The sequence below is a fragment of the Podarcis vaucheri genome (assembly GCF_965113315.1).
Source record: "Podarcis vaucheri genome assembly, chromosome: 7".
NCBI lineage: Eukaryota > Metazoa > Chordata > Lepidosauria > Squamata > Lacertidae > Podarcis > Podarcis vaucheri.
The window spans coordinates 31396112-31408283 of NC_138765.1; the positions used below are offsets into that span (position 1 = coordinate 31396112).

Sequence of the window (12172 nt, forward strand, 5' to 3'; positions counted from 1 at the left end):
GGTTAAGAACGGACCTCCGGAACGAATTAAGTACTTAACCCCGAGGTACCACTGTATTTGAAATAGAAGCTCTTTTTTGGGGTGGGTCTTGGTAATGGGGATTATAGCATTTGATGCCATGGCCAATTCATAATTATTATGGTGAACAGCAGCGTTGGCGTTGCTAATTATTTTTGCGCTCTTGGTATCAGCCGTTAGTCATAATAACGTCACACATACTGTACTTAATGGTAGCACGTGCCTACTAACTGTATCGAGTTAGCAGGATAAATTTTGCCTGACTTGATTTTGAAAGTCTGACCAGGTGACCATACTGAGCATACCAGGTAAGAGGGCAATCCTTTCCTGTGAATTTAACATCCCACACCTATTCGCAATGGGTATGCCCGTGAAAGATAGATTAGGATCTGCTGGTACAACCATAGATCGGCAATGACTTCTTCTTTTAATTGGGTTTTATAAACAAGAATAATGTTATACAAACAAGTATACCAAGTTTTCTCATGTCATTTGTATATCACAAAAATAGCATAATAAATGTGGAAAAATATATACAATGTGTTTCATTATTAGTGGTCAAGTTATAAGTTCTTGGTTTATGAATTGGTTTAAACATTTAGGAAGAAGACGGGAGGGGATGGGGAATCGGCAAGGACTTCTGACACAATTGTTCAACAGTAACAAGATTACTTATTTTCATCTATGTGCTGAGATGAAAAAGGCTAATTGGTAGTGGGTAGTTTGTCCACCTTTGGTCCCCACCCTGCACTTAGCTCTCATAGCTGTTAGAAGCTGTCAGCATGCAACAGTGGCCGCACCCTGGGAACTGCTTCCACTGGCTGGCTAAACCAGGTGAGGGTAGCCCATGGGTCTCAAACCCTTGTTGAGTTAAGGACTTCCTCTGCATGTGAAGACAGGCTACAGTGGATTGAGCGGATGAGGTCAAAAGTGGGTCCAACGGACAATAGGACAGTTTCTACATGTGCAGGAAAGTGAGGGGTAGATGGGGTTCATTAACCTGGGAAGGTAGCCCATCTAGAAGGAAAACAGTGATCCTAAACCTCCGTTACCTTGCAGTATATCTTCGGGAGAAGAAAAGGCTAAGGAGTAAACCCTACACAAATCCAGAGTGGAGTCCCTAAGGTGGCAGGATAGTGCCTTGTACATGTCCTTCCCTTCCAGCATCTCCTGCAGCCAAGCTGGTGCCAAACGTACTGCTCTGCTTTCTGTTGGACCACATCAGTGAGACCAAAAGCAAGTTCTTGTTGTCTTGGCATCCCGGGACCTTCATACACACTGCGCAGGCTTGCGTCCCATGGTCTGACTTTACTCTCAGAGGCACATTCCATTGTCTTGAGACGGATGCCAACAAATGGACTTGCTCACAACCACCACTACCAATGAAACAAATACTCCTCTTCCCTCCCTTCATCAAATGTTAAGGTGTAATAGGAAAAGGGCTGACATCTTTAGCCTATAAAGTGGACACTGAATGCACACATATTTTGAAAATGTACAGGAAGCTGGATTGGCTGTTGTTTATACCCAGCGGCAACAAAGGGTTTATTACTTTGGCACATGTAAAGTAACATTTGCCAGGAAACATGCACAGGATTGTGCTCTTTAGTCCTGCTGCTCAATGGAGAATAATCTGCTATAAGGGTTTAAGGCTGAGCCTTAGTTAAGAACTGGCTACTAGCATGTTGGACTAGGACTAAGGAGATCAGGGTTCAAATTCTCAATCATCCATGAAGATCACTGAACTAAACATTTTCTCTTGGCCTAGCTTACTGGAGAGAGGGAAAACCACATACACCACCTCGAGCTCCTTGAAAGAAAGGTGGAATATAAATGTTGTGATGATAGGGAGGTTTTTAAGCAGAGGCTGGATGGCCATCTGTCATGGATGCTTTAGCTGAGATTCCTGCATTGCAGGGGGGAAAGATTTTTTAAAAATCTACTGTTGTCAACAAAACTCTAATGCTGACAGCGGACCATAAATCTCATCCTTCCATACTATTTTATTTCCCCATTGCCCTGCTTGTGGACTTCCAAGAGGCATCTGGTTGGCCACTGTGAGAACCAAAAACTGGACTAGCTAGGCCTTTAATCTGATCCAGCAGGGCTCTTCTTGTGCTCTTTGTACTCCTCCACATTTATTTTGTACCAGTCAATTGTGTCAGGCACTAAGGGCAGATTTCCTGCTTGGAGAGTAAAAAATAAATAAATGATATAAGCAAGGGACATACACGTTCTTTGCCATGTTTATTAGAAAAAATTAAGCCACATTGGTTAGAAAGTTAAGCCCAGGAGAGAGACACCCCTCTTCAGGTTTTAGATGCACAGTTGAAACTGTTGCATTTTGGCAAGCAGCTTACTGGATGATATTCATGGAGAAGCATGCAGTACTTTGGTGCACTCTCTGGAGCACAACCAAATGAATACTGCCATGTACAAGTCACATTAACTTTTGAAATTAGCCAAGAGCTCATCTAGAACACCAATAACTTATCCCCCTGTATAAAGTACATTCAAGAGGCAGAACAGAATCTCAGATGATACAACACTCCCAGACCAAGTCTTCCACCAGCCTCACACCTTTAATGTATTGCCAGCAGAAGCAGCAACTGAACAGGAAGATCACTGACTGAAAAAAAACAACTTCTGCCCTGACAGATACAACATAGTTGAGACAACCATGTTACAGGCAGACAAAGGCCAATATTTCCAAAACCTACTCCTTCAATATTTGTAAGATCTCAAGCCATGATTGTCCTTAGCAATGGTATAATAATTGGTACCTAATTGCCAGCATTTAGTGCCCTGCTTTACCAAAGCAGCCACACCCACACCCACAAAAGAATGAACACTACAAAGCTCCTTATAGCCTTAAGTGTTTGACAGTCTTCCAAGCCTCCACAGCAGTCTGGTGGTGCACAAACCACTTAGGAAATGAAATATGTCTCCGGTGTGAACTGATCAATTTTGTGGTCAGCTGGGTTCGCTGCTGCTTCGTAGTTGCAGATGGTCACTTCATGTCGATGAGGCTGTACAGGAAAGACAAAAGACTTGCTAAGATGCAACACAGTAAAGTTGAGAATTGGCGAAAGCCAGAGCAGTCCTTTGATACAATTTCCATTTAGCAGGACCTTCTCTTCCACCATATGTTTTCCCTAGAATACTCACTACGCAAAGATTCCTTGAGTAACCTGTGCATGCTTTGATGAGTTTTAAGATGATGCTAACCTACCCCTTTGGGGATGCAGTGATGACTCTTTTCATGTCTTGTCCCCTCAAAGTCTAGCATGCCTTATCATTCAGGTATGCTGTGTGCAGTGAAAAATGGCAGGATTGTCAAGACAAGTCAGTGGCTGCTTTAACCTGGCAGAGCTCTGCACTAGGGAAAACCAGCAAAATAGCTACAACTGCTTTGTTTACAATCATACCCTAATTTGGAGCAACAGGTGGGATTGAAGACAAGCTGCCCATCTAAGGAATCTCTGCTTTAGATCCTACGACAGATCTTCCACATAACTGAAACACATCCTGCACAGAGAGCCTGGGGCCAGATTTGTAGCAATCAAGTGGCAGGTATATAAAAGTGGCATCTCTGCAAACAGCCACTCATTGAGTCATCTGTGAGACATAAGATGCATCAAGATGTGACAAGGCAGGAAAGCTGCTTCTTCTTCTTTTTTAACAGAAGGGTGGCTCCCTTATACAACGTGCTAAAAGTGACAAGTAACCTTCAGGAAGTCAAGCAAGCTCAACGGGATAGCAGCTTTTGTGGACTCATCTGCATGGCTTGGGTATACGTCATACTCCTCATCATTACCACAGCAAATAGCACTAAGAACCATAAGTGGTGGGCACCTACTAGAATGCAATAGTTGCATTTAAACCTTGTTAATGTTTTACTATGGATGTACCTTAAGCACAGACTTTCATATGCTCTTTTCCACTAGCCACTAACAACAGCAGACAACAGCTAGGAGTCGTTCAAATATACAACATCCAAAATCAACATTGATTTTGCACCCACCCTGGAGCCTCTGCCCAGACAGAATTACATACAGAATTGTATGTAATTTGACTTGTCTCCTGCTATTATAAACTCTCCAGTGATGAAGGACGGTATAGAAATTTTATAAATAAGTAACAGTATCCTTGGTGGCCTTCCTGCTGGCACAAGATCTACCTTTGTTTGCTTCCCTTCCCTTCCCTTCCCTTCCCTGCCCCCCACCCCACATCTCTTTTTCCTTTTTTACTGTGTACTGATCTAGAAGCACGTGGGCTAGGGCTGTCTTCTTTTTCTATCTCTATTAATAATTTATACAAATTTAAGAAGCTCTGCATGGCCCTCTTTCCTCATAACTGCACACTTTTTCCATTTGTCATCTTGGCCCCTTACTTCTGTCCATTCTCCCCTCAGGCCTATGTAAAAGATCTTCGTTGTCTCAGCACCAAAGTTCTTGGAGATGTGGATGGACAGATGATAAACATTTGAGAAGCGAGCAATTCTGAAACAAAAAAGAAATTTGGTGTTCTGAATATACAATTCTCATTACACACACGCAAGAAATTGCATTCTGGTCTCTGGAGTAATAATCACATAGGGATAGAAAAACAGTTTTTGGGGGTCACTGTCTCTACCAACTCCAGACTGAGACACAAGCTCAGGAACTGGCAAAGCTTGAAGGGAGAAAGGGATCACCTTAACTTCCTGGATTGCAGCAGCAGTTAGAGCATTTTTGGCTGTTTCAGCAAACCAATCAGGGCACACTTGTCACTGGTGCTATCTTTCTTTTCTGGGAGAGACCTACCAATGCCTGATCCCTTACTGAAATACTCCTCTATCAGATTCTGCCCCTTAAAGCCACTCAATTCACTTCTTGATCATTGGGATTTTTCAGTGACTACACTACCGATCACATTTAGAGACCGTTGTGCCTATTTATGCGTCATAGTACCCCCCGCCCCATTTAGAGGGCTTCCAACTCTCTGAAATTCCAGTTTTGTCTGTTCAGCAACACAACCAACCTACTATATTCTTCATCCTGCCTTTCCTCTTTTGGGGCACATGGGGGTTTATGTCACCTTGGGAAGTTAATTCAGAAATTGAATTACTTCAAAACCAGGGCTGCAACTTTCCACACCCTTAAATTTCCTGTGGTTTTTTGTCCCAGAAAATGATACGTATCACCTTTGTTCTGTTGTAATGACAAAACATCACATCAATAATAACTAATTATAATATCACAAAAGGAAATGGGAGCAAATGATGACAGTTAATGGGTGTCACACAAACAGGAGGCCAAAGCCCCATGATGGATAGCTTTCGCTACATTTCAAGTCTTCTCCAGTCACAAAAGACTCTAATCCTCAATTGCAGAAGAAAGCTCAAGAAGAAGCTGGGCAAGGAAAAAGCTTCTCTACAGTCTAGGTATCAAGTTAACTTCCCTTCTTTGACTTCTTCATTAATTTGCATGCATCCAGCTGTGGTGCTTAGTTCCCACCCAACACATACGCTTCAGGAGCAGCAATTAAGCACCATACCACATTTTTTACAGCAGTGGCAAAAATGCTGTTTGTGAGCTATACCAGAAAATAAAATATAATTAAGAATCAGTCTGGAAATAAAACAGTTGCCCTTCTCTTTATGTTCCGTTTCTTACACCAAGCATGTCTGCACAGTAGAAATATTAACCAATTTAACTGCCATGGCTCCTTATGCTCAAGAACACGACAGATTATAGTTCAAAAGAGAAGGTCCTGACATTTGGTACATGGAGAACTATAAGAGAGATGGTGTTGAGGCACAGGTTGAATATTTGTTTCCAGTTTCAAAACAAGGGAGTTCTGCACATCCCCTGTGAGAGCTGAGCAATGACTCACTTTGTAGGATATTCCAGTTCTCCAGTAACGTCACGATTCAGGCTGAACATCTGATCTGGTTCTCTGGCAGTATCACCAAAAGACATGTGAGGAATGTTCTTAAAGCTGAAATAAATACAAGACAACAGCAAAGGTCATCCTGCACAAATTCAAAGTTTGCTTACATATCCCAACCACTGTAGTAATTTGGCTTTGTACTGCGAAACATAGCCCAACTGCTAGGAGCACCACACAAATGGAGAAATCAGAAGACAAAAACAAGTTATTTTTCACATCCTGGTGCCCTCCAACTGTTTGGAACTGCTATGGCCATCATTCCCATGCACCACGGCCAAAGGTCAAGGGGGCAAGATCTGTAACCCACCACCACCAGGAAGGAACCAGGTTGGAGAAGGCTGGCTTAAGACATGGTCTAAGTATGAATTGTGATTTGTAATGATTTGTTGGGTCTCTGGACAGTAATAAAGATTGATTGATTGACATGCTCTAAGTCTATCTATTGCAAAGGCAGCCCAATATTGTGTTTTGGAGCTGCATATGTTTTTGAGCTACAACTCCCATTAGCCACAACCAGCATGGCCAAAAATCAGGCATGATGGAAACTGTAGTTTGTCAACATCTGGAGGGCACTACAATGGTTACCCTGCTCCATTCCACTGGTCCTCCACTGGTGGGTTGGGATCCACTGCTGGGTCACAGACAGATCTAAGGTAGGTCACAACAGCCGAAATACTACCCTGAAAGTACAGGTAACTTTCATCTTATATCAGGGCTAGGTTCCAGGGGTCCATGCATATACACAAAAATAAATTTAGTCATGAACCCCCAGAGTCAGCCCCCCTGCAAGCTCCAGCGCTACTTCCCACCTTTGGGAAGGAGGTGGGAGGACTCTAGGACCCTGCCAGAGCCCTCATGCCTCATTCCCAAAGCCCAGTGCCTCACTTATCTGGCTCTGGGAAGGAGGTGCAAGGGCTCTGGGATGCTTCCAGGGCCCTTGCACTGCTTACCCAAAGCATGGTAAGCCCACAATTGCAGCTTTGCACAGGTGGGGGGGAATAAATAAATGGAGAGTGGGTTTCCTACGCTCTCCATTTACTTAATCATTTCCCTTACCCACCCACGCAAAGCTATGATAGTGTAATTAAAATTAGCATAGATGTGAGTTACCTGTATGTAGTAAAAAAAAAAAAGAGATACGTCCCCAAATGCATATTGAGTTGAAGGTGAGTCCCAGGTCTGAAATAGTTGAAGACTACAGTATAGCCCTAATGTACTGCTTAGAAAAGGAAACTGCTCCTCCTATTGAAAAAGAAAGGAACTACAACTCGTGGATTTCTGAGTAACTGGGCTGGTAGATCAGTAGTACCAACATTGCTACCTAGGGGAAATATTGATTTAATAAATGTTAGCAATTTATGAATCTCCAGCCACATCCCCAATTCACCAACTTCCTGTTCCTTTGTGACTCTGCCCTCAAACCACCACAGATGACAGAATGGCAAGCTACTTGCGAAGCTCCTGCACCCAACTGCTAAGGGCACCAACCTGCAAATGCCATGACAGCAAAGCCAAATGCCAATTTGCCTAGAGAACACAGCCAAAGCAACAATATCCCACTGCAGCACTAAAGATGGCTCTCATGATTCTACAGTTTCGGTCTTCACAGTTGCACACAGGAGTGTAAAAACGTGTACTCTTCCTGATGAATGTGAGGGATCTATGTATGATTTCTAGGGGTCCCACAGGTCATATCATAAGCTTCTATTTGTATGGCTCTATTTTTATGGGCTCCACCTAAGAACTAGCATCCTGTATTTTGTTCAGAGGGGACAAAGGTGCAAAGAGGGAAACCTTAAGTACACTATGTGCTACTAAGGTGAGGTGGGAGTGGAAGGAAGGCTAGCCAAGTGGCAAGATGGTTAGAAGGAAATGGGACAAAGCAGACACCTGAGGAAAGAAGGAGCTGAAGAATGGGAGGCACTCTCCTACTTTCTCCTACGTAGGACTGGGGCACAGGGACCATTCAGCAGTGGCAGGAAAGCAAGGGAGGAGCACGTATTAGTATAGAAGCCAGATCTTGACAAATTCTGCCAATTGTAGCTTCTGCTGTCACTGCTACATGATGACCTGGAAGTTATGAGAGTAAAGAAAGACAGTTCTTCGGGCACAGAATTTGGGCATGGGCAATTTCAAATTTACTGAACTTAACCGTTTACTGCAAGCTACACAGTGGCCAGTATTGACTAGAATAATAGAAGAGCTAAAGCAAAAAAAATAAGAATAACCACTCAGTTATTGTCTTGGTAGGATTAGGCATTTGCACAGCACAACAGTTCCCCCACAAAATATTTCCCCTTCAGCCCCACTTACAGTCTCATTTCTGATGGGTGTGTGTCATCATTGTCTCCCATCACAATTATCCCTTTTAGTTTCACATTGCCGGTAAAACTGCAACAAGAGACAGATTGCTGGTTTTCCAAGTACAGTAGATTTAAAGCATTTTTTAACAAAAAGATTCCTAGGTGGTGTACTAAAGTGTAACAAAATCTGTACTCATATGATTAAAATCTTGCAGTAAGAATGTCACACCTTCAACATTGTCCGATGTCTCTTCAGAACATTGGAAAGACTGCTGCTGTGGCTTGCCATCTTTACCACCAGTCATACTGCCACCCAGTCTACCCACAGCTCCTTCTGCACCCCCCTCTGAAATGTCTATTAGGGCATCAGCTGCTGGAGAGTGCCATAAACACTTCACATATCCCTAACATATCACTCTTTTTGTGGATTTTTTAATTGCAACCTGCTTTGAGAGTCAGTCTTTCCTGAAAATCAGGTAGAAACAAAAATAAAATTATAGTAGCGATCTTCCAAAATTACCTCTTACAGCTTGACTGCCAACCAGATGCTCTGCATTTCAAGAGTGAGGAAAAAACAGCACTGAACATGGAGAGACGTGAATGTCAATAAATCATGCACTCATGCAAAATAGGTACTTACGGAATATTAAACAAAAGCTCTTCATCATCATCGCTTTCTACAAACTAGAAGAAACATAAAACTCCATTTAATATAAGGAAATTTATATCCAGTGAATAAAAATGTTGTCCTGCATGGCATCTTGAGAACACCAGAGGCTACTTTTAAGTTGTAATTTTTAAAGAACAAGTTCCTAGCCATCACAGCTAAGAAGAAAAGTCTGGATGCATGTAAGCCGGGCAGTAGCAACATAAACTGAAAGAAAGCCTTGCAAATAAATGCACATATGTTACATCAGCCCGCACATTTCAGCAACCTACACAAAGTTATGCTACTTATTCATTTTCTATTTGAAAAATTGAGGAGGAATCTGCTTCCACTCTGCAAGACCACCCTCTTGGATTTCCTGGAGGCAATAATGATCCACCCCAAGCAGGTGGCTATTTCGAAGCCTGGGGATGAGGCCATCTCTTATGCCTCCCAGAACTAATGCACTGTGACTCACAGACTACACCTGCTGTCAGTCTAACCCTGTTCTCTATGCCCATACCATTCTTGCCCAGATAATTCTATGTGACCTCAAAACCTGAATTTTAAGTGCACAGACAGAAAATATATAATTTGCCTTAATTCATCTCAGTTGCAGAATGCAGTAATTTTCTAGGCACAGAATTCTGGACATCTAGGCAAACACATACAAATCTAAGTCTGTCTTCTTTCAAACCTCTTTGCACTTTAAATCCAATACAGGCAAGTACAACTTAACTACCTATAAAACAGTCCTATAACATAGTGTGCACTGGGAATCTATCAGGAGACATAAGCAATAGTGCCAGATGGCACAGCCACCTCTCTGACCCTTTCCAGTCAATACACAAACTGACTGGACCAGGTGGTGTAACAAGACCTGTCCCTTCACAGTCAATGTATTACGTACATTGACAGACAGTACTGGAAACCAGTAAGTTTTTGCTTCTAAAAGTAGGGCTGTCTTATCTCTCTCTGACCTGAAAAGTACACTGGACATCCTCAACACTTTGTCTCATATGTCCAAGTTCTAATGGGGAAATAGCATCATGCTTCACATTACTGTTCCCATCCTAAATATACTGTATGCCTTCTGAAGTAATTTATATTTATATTGATGGAGTTAACTTTCATAGTAAGCATGCAGACTCCCGTCAATCTTATTTGCCATATTAAATTTGCGAGCCCTCATAAGAAGAGCTGCTGGATCAGGCCAATAACCCATGTAGTCCAGCATCCTGTTCTCACAGAAGAGAACCAGATGCCTGTGGGAAACCCACAAGTAGGACCCGAGAACAAAAGCACTCTCCCTTCCTGCAGTTTCTAGAAACTGGTCTACAGAAACATCACCATGGAGGCAGAGCATAGCCATCATGGTTAGTAACTACTGATAGCCTTATCTCCATAAATTTGTCCCATCCTCTTTTAAAGCCATCCAAGTTGGTGGCCATCACCACCTCCTGTGGGAGCGAGTTCTGGAGATTAACTATGTGTTGCATGAAAAAGTACTTTATTTGTCCTGAATCTTCCAACATTCAACTTCACTCGGTGTCCATGAGTTCTAATACTCGGTGTCCATGAGTTCTTACAGTTCTAAAATGGTTTTCCCCCCTATCCACTTCCTGAATGAGATGCATAATTTTATAATTTTTTTCATGTCACCTCACACTCACCTGTTCTCTAAACTACAAAGCCCTGAGTGCTGCAACTTTTTCCCATATGTTTTCCGGGTAAAACTCTAGTTTTTGTTTTCTAAGCATGCCGGTTTTCAATTTATACTGTTAAGAAGCCACCTTCAGATAGCTTACCTAAGAGGCAGCTTACAAATATCTTAAATAGATAAGCCTTGTTTCTATGGCAACAGAATAAACACCGTTATCTCTCTGGAAAATGCTTAGGATTTTTTAAAAGTTTCCACTTCATAACTGAGTTATAATTTGTACGTGGAAAAATACCTTTCTGCGCAGTTACCACATGCATCCAATAACAATGAAAGGGCGGGTGAGTGCCTGGGCGTTTGACACACACCCTTGACCCTCACTCTGCCCCTCCCTGTAACCAGCACCTTCTCTGGGTCGATATCTACGCCAGGTATGGGGAGCCCTGTGGCCCTCCAGATGTTGCTGGACTCCAACTCTCATCAGACTCAGCCAGATGGCCAATGATAGGGATACATGGGTACAGCCAGGGGGAGGAGCAGGTGTCCCCCATCAAGTAAATAAATAAAAAAATATTAACTAACTGAACAATTGCGTCGAAGACAACTCGATTCTGACCCCCTAACCTAAAGCCTGCCCCTCCCCCAAAAAATAAATCCTGGATGCTCCCATGCAGGGATGTCAGGAGTTGTACTTCAGCAACACGGGGTCTAGTGTTGCAACCTGTGCTGGTGCATTGCACCAACGCCCTCCAGGTGTTGTCGAGCTACAACTCCCTGGCACAGCCCATGGCGAGGCCTGGTAGGAATTGCAGCTCAGCAGCACCGAAACGTCCACAAGCTCCTCCTCCCCACAACACCTCCGCGAGGCGAGACAAAAAAAGGAGAAGCAGACCTTCTGGCGGTCCCCGCGGTCTTCCCAGGCGCGGAAGACCAGAGCCCCGCTGCCTTCCCTCCGCTCGTTCAGGCACTCCAGGCGCTCGCGGTCGATGCGCAGGTAAAGGCCCCAGGCCTGGCCGCGCCGCTCGGGAGGCTCTTCGTGGTCGTCGCTATGGCAACAGCTTCCCCCGCCGTGACTGTGCCCGTGAGACATGGCCGAGCGCGTGGCGACGCCCCCCCCCGCACGCCCCGTTCCCCGCAGCGATAGCAGCAAACACGCAGCCACGCGCACTGAGCAGAGGGAAAGAACCCGGATGTCAACAATGGCAGAGCATGCGCACTGCCGCCTTCAAAGGCATCTCCCGGCCCTGTGAGAGATGAGGCCGGCCTCCCTTGGTTCCTCCCGCATCTCTTGAAACACGGTGCCCGTTTTGCAATAGAGCTAGAAAAAGTATAGAGTGTCCCCGCACAAACTGAACTAATCTAGTCCAACCCCTTGCAATGAAGAAATATGATGGTAGCCCGTGTGGGGATCGAACCTGCGACCTTGGCATGATCAGCACCACGCCCTAACCACCAGAGCATTTATCATTGATGTTATTGTTATTAGTTACGCACTCTTCATCCCAAGGTCCCAGGGCAAGTTACAACATTAAAACACAATATAAAAAAACAGTTCAAAACATCTTACAACCCCAACAGCAATATGAGTCTTAAATGTACAAATATCAAGTG

General features: G+C 43.7%; 1 protein-coding gene and 1 long non-coding RNA gene across 2 annotated transcripts in view; one reads left to right on the plus strand and one right to left on the minus strand.

Moving 5' to 3' along the window:
• Positions 1-2851, plus strand: part of LOC309537430 — a 65307-nt gene extending 62456 nt beyond the window's left edge. The window contains exon 2 of the long non-coding RNA XR_014221920.1: positions 1078-2851. This is a non-coding gene — a long non-coding RNA (uncharacterized lncRNA). The remainder of the gene's footprint in view (positions 1-1077) is intronic.
• Positions 2247-11746, minus strand: PITHD1 (PITH domain containing 1). Its single transcript, XM_082232244.1, has 6 exons — positions 11454-11746; positions 8896-8939; positions 8266-8343; positions 5896-6000; positions 4412-4520; positions 2247-3047 (listed from the first exon to the last, which is right to left on the minus strand). Exons 1-6 carry the CDS (start codon positions 11649-11651, stop codon positions 2946-2948), a joined length of 636 nt encoding a protein of 211 aa, XP_082088370.1. The 5' UTR covers positions 11652-11746; the 3' UTR covers positions 2247-2945.
• Positions 11747-12172: the final 426 nt, after the last annotated feature.